The following is a 15,574-nucleotide window of genomic DNA, read 5'->3' as shown; positions in this document are numbered from 1 at the left end:
TTTACTTTGAACTTGTGTTCTGGCAAGTCCCCTGTCACTCTACTCTTGTGCTGCGACTGGTATCTCAGCTCTGCAGGGTTCAGTGCTGCGACCTTGGGATGCTGGCAGAGCCGGGCAGCTGTGGGAGCCGGCATACAGCTGTTCGGAAGTGCTTGGCTCAGTTCACAGCGGTACCTGAGATCCTTTGGCCTTTTCTGGCTGCACCAGTTCTGTCTCCTTTGCTGTAAGCCAACCTCATCTTGGTCTCCAAACTCATGGCTGAAGTTGAGGGCACTCAGAGTGAACTTGGTGGTGGTGAGAGGAGGTTTTGTTAAATGAGGAGCGTGCAGTTGTTTCTTGCCACAAAGACAAAGCGGAGTATGGCTTGCATACAGGAGCTGCCTGCAATCTGGATCTGGGTTTATTCGATTAGGTTCTTTTTTGCTGTCCTTGGCAGTGTTCCTAGCCGTTGTACTGCTTCCCTCTGTCGGTGGTGTAGAAAGTGAGGGAATGGGGAGGCTTGCAGTCCTGGGACATCGCTACAGAAGGATGGGGGGACTTGGTCTGTCTTGTGCTGTGCTTCAGTCATCATACCCATAGCTGTATTGCATCCCTGCCTGTATGGTTGCTCCCATCAGGATCAGTCTTGGCTTTTCATCACCCCTATCTCAGCTCCCCTGGGCAGTCACTTCAGATTCAGAAGGAAACCTTTTCGCAGCAGTGTAAGTCACCCACCTAGGTACATTTTTCTTCTGTGGAAAGTTGGAGGGTTTGTGATCTTCCTACTCAACCTACCTCTGCTTATTCAGACACCCAGTTTCCTATGTGACAAGAAAAATACAGTTACAGTCATTGTCTCCCTGCAGGAAGAGATGAAGGAGAAGGTTTGGCCAAAGGCAGCCCCCCTTGAAATTGCCCCTTCTGGCATGTGCCTGCAGATGCACTGCGATTGTCTCCTGTCTTGGCTACCCTGAAGGTGTCTCAGAGGTCACTGAATCTTGAGTTTGAGAGGAACCTGGTGGGTTTGTGCCAGGTTTGGGTTGGGGAGGTGTGATACGGTGGCTCAGGTGAGGACTCAGGACCCTGGAAGGCTTTCTGTGCAGTGCTAGCAGCGTGTTCTGAGCCAGGGCAGAGCAGCTTCTCTTGGCCTGTGTTTGCAGATGGCACTTCAGTGGTGCCAAAGACAACAGACTCCAGGAGCTTCTGTTCTTGATGCCCTGCAAGCCTTGCCCATGGTGAAATGAGCGGGGACCAGCACAGGGAGATGGGCTTGAGGGTTGCGCTGTGCTCCAGGGAAGTCCTTGGCTCTTCCTTACGGCACGGCAGGTGCCCGAGAGCCCCTGCCTCCCCTGGGCAGCCTGGCAGGACCAACCTGTCGCTGACTCCTCACGCAGCTGCTGGATAGGTCATCCCTGTGTATGCAGGAAGCACATTTGTCTTTAATTCTGTAATTGAGAGTTTCAGTAACGACTTGTCTGTAGAGATCAAAAGCTGAGGTACAGGCTCCTTCCTGCCTGGTTCCAGACATGGTTGGGAAGATTCAGCTTCCCTGAATCTACGAGCAGCCCTTGCGGCTTTGCAGAGAAGCTGTAGGCTACCTGCTCGCCGAAAGCCCCACTGCTGGAGGGCAGTATCCTGGCTTGGCTGAGCCTGGTTTGCAACCTTACCAGGACAGATACGACAGCAATACCCCTGCCTGCAGGAGGGTGTTCCCCCCTGGGCGAGGGGCACGCTTGGTCCCTGGAGGCGGCTGCTGTTTCGTGTGCTAAAAGGGGCAGTCGAAGCGGCTGGTGTGACTGGTGAAAGCCTTGGTGGCCACTTGGCATGTTACCGAGCAAGGTGTGGAGGGCTGCTGCCGTTGTGCAGGGAACAAAGCTGAGCTATTCGCTCACCTGCGACAGGCGCTGGGGATGGACGAAATGCCACTGAGATTTAGAGTCATTGCTGCGCAGCCCCTGGAGTCCTTGCCAAGAGCAGACAGATACCACATGACGATGAGAGGTGGCAGGGCTGCCTCCCTGTGTGGTTTGCAGCCCTGATTTCTCCTCAGTGTGGCCCCGTGCAGATCTGCAGTTTCCCAGAAATAAAAGAAGCCTCTCTTCTCTCCCATCTGTGCATGGAAGTGAGGTCTCCAGCCTCGGAGAAGGCCTTCACCAGGCAGCTGCCTTCCTGACTGGCTGCTGTAAAGGCCAGACTGCGCCTCTCCTGCACGTTGCTCTCAACATCCTCTTTCAGAGCCCCGTGTGCCTTTTGAGCTCAACTTTTCCCATCGGTGAGCGAAAGGGAGCCAGTGTGCAGCCTTTGGGTCAGGATCACCCGTTGACCTCCACAGGCAGAATGGCGAGATGTGCCCTTAGCCCCTGCTGACGGCCAGCCCGTGCTCAGGGCAGAGCTGGAAGGGGCTGGTGTGTTGGTTTGTGTACAGCTGGGGGGAGCAGCTCAAAGAAAAAGAGAAAAAAAACCTAGCAAAATAGGCCATCTGTCGCTGCCGTGCAGATCTGCCGGGCTTCGCTGCAGTCAGCATTTCACCTCGTCTTGATGCACTTCTACCTCCAGGGAATAGAAGACCCTCTGCGTCATGGATAAATGTAGATTTTTCACCAGGGTCTGGCACATCCTCTGCCTCTGCACGCCCCTCGCGGCCCCCAGCGGTGGACAAGTCTAAAGGGTACAGCCTGGATCAAGAGAGAGGCAGGTCAGGGGCCTGTTGCTGTGCTAGGCAGGGCGATGGGAGGAGAGGGGGCCGCTGCTCTTTCGATTGTCCTCCGCTGCAGTTGCGTGAGGCTGTTTGAGAAGAGTTTTCCCCGAGCAGCTGCTGGCGTTTCTGAAGCAGCTCCTTGCTCTGCATGAGTAATGGGGCTGGCTGCACGCACGCCGTGCAGCTGCAGCTCAAAAGAGCGATGTGGACGGCTGTGGGAGCTCCTGTGGCATCTGGCCCTGGAGTGACTCTGCTCCATCCGCAGGCTGTCCCTCGCGTGCCACCCTTCAGCGCTCGTACAAACAGCAGCGCTTGGCTCTCATCGCTGTCCCCGTCCAGGAGCTAGGCACCAGTGTCTGCTCCACCTCTGCATAAAGCTTGGGTGGATTTTCTGTGTGCTTAAGGCTCCATTCTGCAGAAAAATAAGTGCTTTTAAGTTCTCTGGAGACTCAGTCAGGCTGTTCAGCAGGTAGAAAATAGTCTAAGGCTGGTCACCTCGTTCCTGGCACTAAGCACAAGTGTTGCTTCTCTGCAGAAATAGAGCAGGTACACCAGGCCTGACAGGTCAAGTGCTAGAGCTGGTCTGGTTCACTTCAAACGCAGCCTGTGGTGTTTCCACACATCCACTGGTCTTGGGCAGGTGGTGGAAGGTGCCTTTTCCCTGCCTTGTGCGTCTGATTTTAACAAATAATTCTGTGTCCTCGCTGATGAGCAGTAAAGTTCCCTGGCCAGGCCTATGGCAGCTGGTCACATCTTATTCCACTCTATAGTTAACCTTGTCATCATCCCTGCTTTATGGAGAAAGTAGTGGCTTATGAGCCTGACTAATTCAGATGTTTGCCTTTCCTCTCATTTTTATCAATGACAGGTCTTAGCATGTGGTGCTTCATTCACCCCTTTCCTGCCATGGCAGCACATCTCTCTTACCTTGTGCCTGTCACATTGGACCACATTTTGTCCCATTCCTCTTATGAGACTGATACAACAGAACTGTTTTAGCAAGGCCAGCATACGCACTACTGCTAGAGTTAAAGCCCATGAAACTGCTTCTAGCGTTCCTGGAGCATTAGAAATAAACTGCTGAGCTCAGTATCCAGCTGACCAGCGTACGCATGTAGTGCCGTAGCAAGCAGAGCCAGGCAGGTAGGCACGGCACAGCACGCCACGGAAAATTTTCCAGCAGGCACAGAAAATGCACAAGCTGCAACTGGGCTTGCAGAGTCTCAGATTCTTACTTGCTGCAAAGATGGGTCAGAGCACTCAGTTTGGGAGATCTGCAGAGCCCAGCTCTGATCCAGCTCCAGGCCTCTGCATGCCGTCAGCTCCGGGGAAACGGCATGGGGAGCAGCAATCCCATTCCCTGATACCCCCTCTTCCTGCGTGGTGGTGGTGAGAATGGCTGGGTGCAGGAGGAAGGCGAGTTCTGGGTTTTATACTGAGCGGGGCCACGCTGAGGTGTGAATTCCTGCAGTTTTGGCAGCAGCCCCCCTGCCCAGAGAAGACCGATGTGCCCAGCAGCGTGGGTGCCCGGTGTCATAGGGACCTGGCGGGGAGGTGGAGCCACGGCAGAGCAGCCAGCACAGCTGAAGTCCTCTGCATAAGGAGCTGTTTGTTTTGCTGAATTGTTAAGCCCCATTGACAATACCAGCCCCCCGCTCCTCTCACACTCGAGGAACTGTGGTGGCCACACACTGATCCTTTCTCTTGTCTTCAGGCACCGACTTAGGGTTATTCGTCCCCAAATCCCTCTGACTGGCTGTTGCCTTTTGTTCTTGCTCTCTGCAGGCGTACGAGTGGGCCTTGGAAGGGATGCGACACCTTGCCTGCATCAGCATGGAGGACTGCAGCTCTGCCGAACACTGCGCAGGTGTGATCAAGTGCCTGGAGAGTTACAAGGGGCAGCACCCGGATATCAGCGATTCCCGGTTCCAGGAGATGAAGGAGCTGGCTTGCGAGCTGAAAAGTGACAAGGGACTCAAGCAGTGGAAATTTGCATGGTCCAAATGCCAGGAGACCAAGCTGGTTTTTGAAAAGAAACTCGAAGCAGCCTTGAGAACCAGGAGGTCTCTGCTGTCAGACCGCAAACCAGCTGTGGGGGAGCAGCCCCGGGCTGGCAGCGAGGCTGGTGGTCTGTCCCACCGGAGGCACTCCGAGGGGGCCACCTCTGGGTCCTACTGGGACAGGACTTACAGCGCATCCCACTGCTACAACAGGCCCAGCTGCTCTCTGGGCTGGACGAAGGAGAAAGCCCCCTCGCCGTCCCTGAGCTGCCCTGGCGATGTCGGTGCTGGGGAAGAACTTGCCTGCCAAGCTGCTCTCAGCCCTGGTCCTCACTCGAGCAGAGTTTCTTTTGCCAGTGGGGCCTCCAAGTCTCCAAAGCTTCCTGAAGAAAAGCCAAACCTGGAGAGCATATTAGAAACCCTGGAGGTGAAGCCATCCTGCACATCCACTCCTGCCTCCGGGAAGCCGCCTCCCAGGAGGATGCTCCGGAAGGCCCAAAGCTTTGACCTTCCCTGTGGTGAGAGCCTGTGGTCAGGCTGCCAGAGGACGCTGAGCGAGCCAGCCAGATACGGCAACACCGGCGTCTTTATTAAGGGGCTGGAGGTGAGCAGCACTGAGCTGGTGGACAGGACTTTCGTGCTGCGGCAGCAAGCCGCTCACAGCTGGGCTGCGGACTGCCTGCTGGAGGGACAGAGGGGCTGCCTCTCCGTGTCGGAAGCCAAGAGCTGGGGCAGGTAAGTGACTGTGGCACTTGGTGCTGCGGTCTCAGTGTAGCGAGAAGGCGGCCAGCGAAGGTGGGAAGAGCTGTGCAGTTACAGTTACTTTCCACTGGGAACAGGGCAGATGGATGGAGAGGCAGAGAGCTCCAGCTTCCCCGTGCAGCCTGGCACCTGCCTGTGGGGCAGCGTGTTTCCTTCATAAAAGGGGAAAGAGCAGTTCCCAGGCAGGAGAGCCACCTTGCTGGCATTAGGGGACAAGGGTTTGCAGAAACGTAGCATTCAGGGACCTAGCAATCCTGCGGTACAGGTGCAGGGGGAGAGCAAAAGCATAGTGCATCATCCCCCCACTTTTGGGGGGCCTGTACCCCGACTGGGATACGTCCAGTACCCTGTGACACCTGCTTCACAGGTAAGAGGGTGTTTGTATTTGCCCTTTGGGGCTGAGATCTTTATTTGTGTGGCCAACAGCTGGCTTTTGTTCTCTTTTCCTTCTCTGTCCTTAAGGATCTCAACTTCACTTTTTTGTCATACTGCAACGTGCCTAGGCTCTGGAGAGCCCGGGGATGTTAGCTGGTCTTGAAAGGGGGTCACCAGGCAGGTCTTTCAGCTGCTCTCATTGGAAAAAGATTTAAAAAAAAGAAAAACAATTGGTGGCAGAGATGAGAAACAAGTGCTGGATGCGGGGGGACCACAGAGCTCCTCCACTGCTGCTGCTCTGGATGGGATGGCTGGGGCCAGTGGAATCCTCTGGAAGAGGCCTCTGATAGCCCAGCATGTGCCAGGGGAGCTCATGGTAGGTGGTGAGCACCAGCAGATGGGAGGCTAACTGCTTTGCTTCTCGAGGGAGTGATGCAGCAACCCTCCGGGCTGTGGGTGCTGAGGCAGCCCTGCTGTTCCATCCTCTGAACAGCCTGGGGAGAGCTGAGAGGCAGGGAGGGAGGCACACGTCGGAGCAGTTATGTTTGGTGCTGCACTGCCTCGCAGTGGAAACCTCGAGTACCTAGGAGCCGTCCTTTGAGAAATGTGGAGCAACCCATGCTAGGAACTGCCGTTCGCTGATGAAGTGATACGAGGCTTGTTTCCCACTCACATTTATTGTGACAAACCCAACAGCACCTGGGTCCTGAGCTCTTGTTCTCCCAGGGTTAACGTTGCCTCCCACAGCATCTAGTCGTCGGGCTGACTCCTCCTCACAGAAGTTATCCTGACTTCTGCTGTCCCTCTTGTTTCTGGAGCACAACTTTTTGTAGAGCAGCCTGTTTGTGTCCAGAGCAGGGGCTGGATGTGCCCAGAGGTGTGTGTGTCCTGCTGAGGTTGGGTCAGGACCACAGCCAACCTGGGTCTTGCCCTTCCTGAACAGAAAAGCTGACAGAATTCCTTGGATCAGCCACGAGTTTTGTCAGTGCTCAGGATCAGAGCTGGACAAGCAGTTCTGAATCTGAGCTCAGATGGTGCTAAGGGATCTTCTCGTCTCCGTGTTAGGTCTTAGGGAGAACTGCTCTAGGGGTAGTGCAGCGCCTTGCAGGCACTCCTTGGCTGCTGCACCCCGCTGCAGACTGGGTGCCTTCAAGGCTGAATGTTTTTTATTGCAGCAAGCTGCGGCACATCATTGATGAGATGGTAACCACGGAACGGGAATACGTGAGGTCGCTTTGCTACATCATCGATAGCTACTTCCCCGAGATGGAGCGCCTCGACCTCCCCCAGGACCTGCGTGGGAAGCGCAGTGTCATTTTTGGGAACCTGGAGAAACTCTACGACTTCCATAGCCAGTACTTCCTGCGGGAGCTTGAGAGCTGCTGCAACCACCCGCTGCGGGTCAGCCACTGCTTCCTCCGACACGTAAGGCATCAGCACCTTCCTCCTGGGGTCGGACTCCTCTGGACTTGGACTGGGATGGCTCTGGGAGGCTGAGCCCAGGCAGCAGCAGCAGCTGCTTTTTACCTTTCCCGTTGCTTTTTTGCTCCCAAGAGATGCTGTCAGGGAAGCAAAATGTCTGCTCCTTAAAGCCCGCCTGCTTCTGCAGGGGCATCTCCTTACCCTGTCTTCTGTCTGCGGTGTCAGTGTGGAATGACTTCGATGAGCGGAGAGGCACAGACCTGCTGCTCTTGTTGAAAAGGGCTGCTAGGGAGAAGTGCAGGGCACTGGTCTTAGGCTCAGCTGCCCCATGCATGTTTGCTGCTACCAGGTGTATCCAGATACCGGGTATCTGTTGGGGTATGTAAGGGGCAGGTGGTAACAGAAGAATGGATTAAAAAGTCCCAGCTATTGTAGGAAGACCAAGAACGTTCCCTGGCTCTTAATGAACTTGAAGCAAAGCCATTCCCGATGTCATAGCGGGCTCTGGTGCAGCCTGGGAGAGGCAGACGTATTAGAGCAGCCGACCCAGGCCATGGCTGTCACTGCGTCCTGGGTGTGCGCTGGTCTCACGTGGGGATCTCTCTTGCAGAAAGACCAGTTTGGGATGTACGCGTTGTATAGCAAGAACAAGCCAAAGTCAGACTCGCTGCTGGCCAGCCATGGGAATACCTTCTTCAAGGTAAATTCCACTGCCTGCATCACGATTGCTCTTGGTGTTTGGGTCGCTGATGTGTTTAAACAAGCCCAACTTCCCTGCTTGAGGCATGCTCAGCACTACCTCTGCTTTCCTGGCACAGTGCTGTACGTGAGTGGGGGGGGGGGACGGGACAGAGATGCAGCGAGTGCTTTGGAAAGCGTACAGCACACGGCAGTATTGGTCCTATGGCTTTGCGTTTCCCTGCAGCGTGAGCAGAGTACCCCAGCTGGGAAAGCTGTGGGTGTCAGCACTTGCCTGGGGACACGGGGCTCTCCGTGGGAAGCTGCCGCCCTCACTCTGCTGTGTTTCTCAGTTCAAGCAGGTGCAGCTTGGGGATAAGATGGACCTGGCCTCCTACCTGCTGAAACCCATCCAGCGAATGAGCAAATATGCCCTGCTCCTGAAGGACCTGATCAAGGAGTGCAGCGAGGCGCAAGAGCAGGAGCTGGGCTACCTCCGTGCGGCTGAGGAGATGGTGAAGTTTCAGCTCCGGCATGGAAATGACCTGCTGGCCATGGATGCCATCCGTGACTGTGACGTACGTTCCAGTGTCCTCCCCTGCCTGGGGGGAGGCAGAGCCACGCTTCTTTCCCTTCTCTGTGCTTGGGGTCTTTGTCGGTAAGCGCCCACGAGTGTGTTTACGGTGCCGTGAGGCAGCCTGGCAGCCCTTGCAGATGGTGTCCTGCCTCGAGCCCTTCCAGCTCTTCTGAGCTGGTGGTAAGAGGGTCAGGCAGTTTAGAAGACGGAATTCAAACTGATGCTGACGCCAGGGTTAGGCTAAAAGCAGCGAGGTGGGACTTGAAGGAGAGGCATGCAAAGTGCAGCACTGGAGGAGGAGAAACCACAGGGCTTAGGGTGGAGGAAGGTGGATCTGGGACAAGAAGAACCGAGGGACTGGCCTTGTGACCCAGACATGCTCCTGGCAGTTTGATGGGACTCCTTCCCTCTTCAGCTCTCTTCTTCCCCCTAAGATAATGCCCAGGCAACTGCCTCCAGTTGCCACCCCAGAGCTTTGTTGCCAATCTGCACATGGTGCCAGCACAGGGCCATCTGTGGGCTCTGCCTAGGAGAGAGGTGCAGCTCTACCCTGAGCTCAGGGCTGGTTGTTTCAGCCTGATGTGGCCTCTAGCAGCGCCATGCAGCCCTACCTCTTTCAGAGCCCTCCTAACATGTCAGGTAGCTGCCACTTTTCTTCGTGCTCTGCGTGTCCAGGTCTGGAATTGCCTGGAGCTGATCCCGCTGGAGTCTTACTGGGATGTTCCCTGTGTCCAGGTGAACCTGAAGGAGCAGGGGCAGCTGGTGCGGCAGGATGAGTTCACCATCTGGCTGGGTCGTAGGAAGTGCCAGAGACACGTCTTCCTCTTTGAGGATCTGATCCTGTTCAGCAAGCCCAAGAGAATTGAGGGTGGCTTTGATGTGTATATCTACAAGCGCTCCTTCAAGGTAAGGGCAGCCCTGCAGCTCCCTTGTGCAGGAGGTGTCCATGGCTGGCTTCCCCATGGACACGTGGCTCTGAAACGGGGAGCACCTTCAGCAGAAGAGCTGCTCCCACCACTGCTGAGCCTTCTCTAAGCCACACAGTGAAGCCAGAAGGGAATACTTCACACATTAATGCCTGGGACCCCTCTGTGCTCTGAGATGGGGGGCCGAGGTCTTCTGAGGGATGCGGAGTGTGAGGGAAAGGCAGTGTGTGTGTGTTTGTGGCAGGGAGGTGGTGCTAACTCTGGATGAAGCACTGGGAATTGCCTGGGCTGTCTCTGCTCAGCTGTGTCCAGATGGTACCTGCTGCTGTCCACATCCTCGGGCTCCTGCCCCTTGGGTCTGCCAAGCCAGGGGCAGCTCTCGCACAGGGTGTGGGCAGAGTTTACCCTTTCTGTTCCTGGTGGAGCCCCAGTTGATGCTTCGCTCTTCCTTTTTCTGGCAGACTGCAGACATCGGTCTGACAGAGAACTCTGGAGACAGCGGCCTGCGCTTTGAGATCTGGTTCCGAAGGCGGAAGTCCAGTGACACCTATATTCTCCAGGCCAGCTCGGCTGAGACTAAGCAGGCCTGGACCAGTGACATTGCCAAGATCCTCTGGCAGCAGGCAGCCCGCAATAAAGGTGTGATTCCTTCCCAGGGCGTCTGTGCCGCAAAAGGTGCGGGAGCCCTGTTCAGCTCGTGCTGTCCTGAGTAGGTTTGGAGCCTGTTACCAGGCAGCTGTGTGCAGCGAGCAGCTGTGTGCCAGCATGTGGCCTCAAGAGCATGTGCTGGGCTTGGCTGGGCATGTCCCTTCCCTGCCTCTCGTCCACAGGGAGCTTGACCAGTCCAAGCTCTCTGTGCCTATAGACACCCACCTGGACTCTGTGAGAGAAATGGGAGATACAGCAGAGGGTTCCCTGCCCTGTGAGTTTGGGCTGTGCTCCTGAAAGGCTCAGTGCTCTCGCTGTGCTTTAGGCCACGACTGGAGTGGCAGCTGTCTGGTTGAGTCCCTTCTCTCCGCCCCAGGCTTCCCGCTTGGCAGGACTCTCGTAGGTGGCATGGCACTGAGCTGCTTGGCCAGAGCAGGGCACGATTGCTTGTCTGTGGAGACTCCTCAGGACTGGGGAGCAAGGGGAGAACAGATTTAGTTTTGGTAGTTCAGCAGCCCCCTAGCCTAGGGGGAGCAACCTCATGATGTGGCTGTGGGTCTCTTCCCCTCCAGAAATCCGTATGCAGGAGATGGTCTCCATGGGTGTGGGCAACAAGCCGTTCCTGGATATCAAACCCAGCGAGGCAGCTATCAATGACCGTGCTATTGATTACATCATGAAAGGCAGAGGTGTGTGCCAGCCGTGCCTGCCCCCTTGCTCTGTGGGAGCTTGGCAGGACTGGTGCTCAGGGCTTTTTTGGTATGTTTTCTGGCAGGTGCCAGGACCAGAGCGTCGATCGCGGTGTCTCTGTTTGACCATTCCAACCCGTACAAGAGGACACAGGCGCAGCTTTCTGCTGGCAGCACCCCCGCTGCATACAGCCCTTCCTCTTCCTCCCTGCTGGGGCCCCTCAATCTCCACATGTACCTGGACCAGGCTCTGCTGCCAGGCGTCCTGACCCCCGGCCGCCCCTTTGACATTGGCACCTGCATCGAGGAAGACGAGCTGGAGCACGAGACAAGCAGCCAGCCATCACTGAGTACGTACAAGCCTGCTGCTCCGCAATGCGCCCCGGGATGTGCGGGCTGGTCCTTACGCCCTGCTCTGCGCTGTGTGGTCAGACACGGGGATTAGTAACGTGCCCGCCGACCTGCAGCCATCCCAGCCCCGTAGGGCTGGAGACAGTGCTCGTGTCGCTGCCTGCCCCTCTGGTACAAGGCCGCTGGCCCTTGCTCTCTCCAGCCTGGTCCAGTGACCACTTGGCTTCCTCGGTGTGAACCTCCCTGGCCAGTCTGTACCACTCTCCAGCATCATTTGCTGCGTTTCCTTGGGTTATTGCGTTGCCTGTGGCTTTAAAGAGGCCCAGACAGGAGCGTGGCTCATCTGTGGGCTTGTGTGGCCAGTGCCTCTGCAAATAGATACGTTACAAGTGTACGTGGCACAGGTCACGTAGGCCAAATTCGTGGTCATCGGAGTGACCTTCCTCTCTTTCCCCCAGCAACAGAGAGCTCGGAGTCATCGCACTGCATGTCAGGCAGTGGCTCTAGCGGCTCCGACAGCGGCTGTGTCTCCAGCATCCCGCAGGAAAGCTTCTGTGAAGACATGGGCTCACCCCCCTACGTGCCCCTAGGCTCGCAACATGCCTCTGCGATGGAGGAGAAACCCAGGTTCACGAACAGCCAGTACATTTCCGCAGTAAGTGCGAGCAGCCAAAATACTCTCTTCGCTTTGCCCGTTCCTGCAGCTGCCTCCCCCGTTCCGGCTGCTGCTTCTCGCAGGGGGACTGAAGATGCTGCCTTTGGGCTAGGAGTCGCTGTGGGGAAGTGACCTTTCCTCTTGCAGAGGCTCATCTCCTCTGGGGCAGGCGAAAGCCCCTCTGTTGTGAGAGCCTCCCCTGTGGTGGCCAACATCCCTGAGGAGAGAGATGCACTGGAAAGGACTCGCAGTGCTGGAAGCTACGCCAGGAGGGAATGCTGCACACAGGAGCTTTAACGTTGTCGCGGGCTGGGGTACATGCGTAACCTCCTGGGATGGATGGAGCTCTGCTGCAGATGCTGCTGAGCTTTCCTGGGAGGTTTGGGCCTTTTTCGGGGAGCGATGAGGTGGAGGAGCAGGAGCCTGTTGCTCTGAGATGTCAGTGTGTCTCCTCTTATGTTCCTGAGAGTTCTCAGCTGCTTCCCTTCCCACTAGATCGTGTCCTGATGCTGTTGTCCTCTAACCCTGTACTAATGCTGGCTTCTCTCCTCTGCAGAAAGCAGGCCAGGTCACCATAAGTCCCTCGACAATAGTGTGAGCCCCTCTGCACGCGTATACCGCCTAAGGAAGTGGAGTTGTTTGTAAGTAGCCCCTGAAGGGGATTTTCCAGCAGCTTTGAGTGCTGCTCAGGTTTGTCAGTAGCTGTGAGTCAGGAGAACCTCACCCTCTGCTTCTCCATGAGAAGTTTCCACATGCGTTCCTGACTGGTCTCTGAGGCTCTGATTCATCTGGTTGGAGAAGACCAGCTCCCACAGAGCCGTCGCCTTAAACAGCCGGTCTGGTGCCTCCCTGTTTGAAGGAGCAGAAGCAAAACCAGTGAAATTACTTTTTGGGTAGTATAGGCTTGAGCACCACCTAGTCCTGGGTGTTCAGATGAGCTTCTTTCTTCTGAATGCTACCCAGCTGTCTAACCACTAATCTGTTTCTTGTGGCTGTTTGCCGAAATCCTGCTCTTTGTTAGTCCCTCTGAACTACCTTGGGGAATCCACGGTGTTCTCCCCAAGCTGGATTTATCCCACAGTTTCCTTTGAACCTCCGAAGGAAACCAGACATCACCAGGCAGAGGCACCTGCTAGGTTATGGTCAGGATGTCCCGAGGGAGCTGCCAGATGTTGCTCCTTCACTTAGTGATTTCTGGAGGATACCTTGTCTGCAAGGAAACTGCTGTTGATGGGAGGAGGGATGAGCCCTGGCAGGACACATGGCCAGGCAGGGCTTCCTGCGCGTGGGTGGCAGGCCCTGGAAAGTCGTGTCATGTCCCACTCAAACCAGGCTGCTTCTGGCTCCGTTTCTTCCCTCCCTGTCCTTAGGACTGAGCCTCCTTTTTCACAGGGAGCAGAGGGCTGTGAACGCGAGAGAGGCAGGAGTAGGGCTTGAAGGGTGGAGGCAGAGGCTGGTAGATGGCTCCCAGTTTGGCACTGGGGGGGTGTTACAGGCCCATGGCTTGTGATCCACAGGTCTGGGGGTTCATAACCAGCTGAACTGAACCAGCCAGGGCTGAATTTTAAGACCCAGAGCCCCTTCGGGAGGGGGGTCGCAGACAGGACCTTTGAATTGGCCACAGAAGCAGCGGGGTTTGCCGAAGCAGCTCTCCGTGTGTCGGGGTGGGGGGGAAGAGCCGCGTTTCTCCTGCCAGGCTCTTCCAGTAAAACGTTCTTTTCCCCACCCAAATGCAGCTCTGACAACCGGTGGTTTTCACTGCTGGCCAGGACAGAGGGACCCGCGGGGTCCTGCCCCCAGTCTAACCCATTGCACGGTGCTGTGTTCCAGGTTTGAGTGCCATTTCAAACTCTCTGAAGACCCCAGGCCTCTGACAGCAGGAGGAGACAGTCTTCACCCATGAAGATACTTTATTATTATTTTTTACACATAATCAGGCTCTTTCAAACAGCCCAAAACCTGATCTCTGGCTGGGAGAGGGGAGGAAGTCCCCAGAAGGTTTCTGTCAACTACACGTAATAGCTTTTGGTGTTGGATGGGACCTTGGGCATTCAAAACTTGTTAGCCCTGTATTTATGAGGAATAGGTAACATAGCAGTTTGGGGAGGAAAAAAAAAAAAAGAAAAAAAGTATTATTTTTAAAGCTATGAGCTGTACAGATTTTTGTTACAAGTGACTCTGTTACTATTTGTTCTGTAAGCTGCACATTTTATAAAGTTTTTGGAAGGGCCTGAAGAGAAACCGAGGTATTTAAGAAAAGTAGTGTAACTTCCTGTTTCAGGGTTATATTGACCCGGAGCTCAAGATTTAACGTCCTTCCTCATGTTCTAAATATGTCTATCATAGCAATAATTTATTTTCTTGGCTTAACACTTCTGTTTTAATAAAAGCAATTTCATTGTTATGGTGAATTGTTTCTTCAGATGATTCTTCCAGGGCCTCAGTGCTGAGCTTGCCTCTGTCTTAACATCTGTCCGCTCTTCCCCTCTCCCTGTGCAATTTCTGCGCTAACTGACTTCAGTCCCGCCAGCGGGGCTTGTTTGAGGAGCGTGGGGTGGTGGTGGCAGCTGAGACCAACAGGGTTTGAGCGCAGTGGGTCGATTATAAGGCCAAACCTTAAATCCACGTTGTTGGAAGTAGCACGGTGTAACTGGAGGAGGACAAACGTGTTGAAAGGCTGCTTATCCCTGAGTAACATCGTGGCTCATGGTGACGCCCTCTCCCTCTCCTTGGGGGAAATGAGAATTGGCATTATTGGAAACTGTAGTTACTTGCTGCCAAGCTCCTGTTTACTCCTGGTTTATGAAGTGCTATAAGTCAGGCTGCCCCAGGTGCGAGAGAGCCGGTGTCACCTTCAGCCTGAGGAATTTACTCAACTGCGGTTTTCTCCCCGTAGTTGCTGGGGTGGGGGAGCCGCCTGGCCCCGGCCCCTGCCAGAGTCTGGGCTGTTAAACCTCTCAGCCACCCGCATCACCCTCAACATATCGGCCGTGTTCCTTCAAGTTTGGGAATTCCTGTACTGTACATAAAAACACTCGTTTGTTTTTAATAAGCTGGATGTTTTTTAAACCTTGTTCTTTTTTTAGACAGCAAAGAGAACGCAGTTTGACACCTCTGTACAAAATTGCGTGGGAAACAGTTGCACAGGGAAGATTGTTAGAAGTTCCTATTTTAAAATAATTGCTGAGTTCACGCAAGATTTTTGGGCTGTCAAGACAGAAATAGCTCATGGCACAAGAGGGAGAGAATTTACTAATGCAACAAAAGGAACATGAAACTTCCTGAATTTCTCAGTTTCAAAGGTTTCTGCATTGCTGGAAAAACCTTTAGTAATGTTTACCTGACACTGTTTTTTCAGGGTTTGATTGATTGGTCTAATAAAGGTTATTTTCTTTATATGAAACTTGTTTGTGTTGTATCTTGATTTCTTCAGCTGCAGGAGAGGAAACAGGCGTACATGGAGAAGAGCAGTTTTCCCTGGGGTGTCTAAATTCTCTCTCAGAATACCGGTGGGGGATGGAAATGATGTTTTAATCAGGCCGTTAGACAGGATGAAACGGATGGCGACTCGCTTGAGTTCCCGTGATGAGAAGCGTCAGCTCTCCTCCCCAGAGCTGCAGAGGTTTTAAAACAGGAACAGCAAAGTCTGCACAATGTGCTTAAAAATAAAACATGAAGTAACTGCTCTAGACCCTCTGATTATTATTCTAATTTTATTGCGCAAATACTATTAACAGAGCTGAAGTCTTGCCTTGTGAAAGCGTCGTCTTCTGTTAAATGAACTCTGCTTGTTGCTCAAAGTTGTAAGAAATAA

At 54.5% G+C, this 15,574-nt stretch overlaps 2 protein-coding genes across 8 annotated transcripts in view; one reads left to right on the top strand and one right to left on the bottom strand.

Moving 5' to 3' along the window:
- PLEKHG4 (pleckstrin homology and RhoGEF domain containing G4) overlaps positions 1–14,171 on the top strand; it is a 90,655-nt gene extending 76,484 nt beyond the window's left edge. For 2 of the 7 annotated variants that reach the window (XM_075765218.1, XM_075765220.1), the window contains exons 14-22: positions 4,463–5,412; positions 6,990–7,239; positions 7,847–7,936; positions 8,268–8,492; positions 9,227–9,397; positions 9,879–10,092; positions 10,638–10,754; positions 10,841–11,104; positions 11,564–12,032. In XM_075765218.1, coding sequence (XP_075621333.1) covers positions 4,463–5,412; positions 6,990–7,239; positions 7,847–7,936; positions 8,268–8,492; positions 9,227–9,397; positions 9,879–10,092; positions 10,638–10,754; positions 10,841–11,104; positions 11,564–11,892 — 2,610 coding nt within the window. In that variant the 3' untranslated portion in view covers positions 11,893–12,032. Of the gene's footprint in view, positions 1–4,462; positions 5,413–6,989; positions 7,240–7,846; positions 7,937–8,267; positions 8,493–9,226; positions 9,398–9,878; positions 10,093–10,637; positions 10,755–10,840; positions 11,105–11,563; positions 12,033–12,316; positions 12,402–13,590 lie in introns of those variants that run through there. The other 5 variants (XM_075765222.1, XM_075765221.1, XM_075765225.1 and 2 more) reach the window with 5 other exon arrangements.
- FHOD1 (formin homology 2 domain containing 1) overlaps positions 1–15,574 on the bottom strand; it is a 164,144-nt gene that overhangs the window by 116,131 nt on the left and 32,439 nt on the right. The window lies entirely within an intron of this gene.

The sequence above is a fragment of the Balearica regulorum genome, chromosome 13 (assembly GCF_011004875.1).
Source record: "Balearica regulorum gibbericeps isolate bBalReg1 chromosome 13, bBalReg1.pri, whole genome shotgun sequence".
In the NCBI taxonomy this organism is placed as follows: Eukaryota; Metazoa; Chordata; class Aves; order Gruiformes; family Gruidae; genus Balearica; species Balearica regulorum.
Note: the sequence above shows the minus strand (reverse complement) of the source record. Positions and strands in the feature narration are given on the sequence as shown.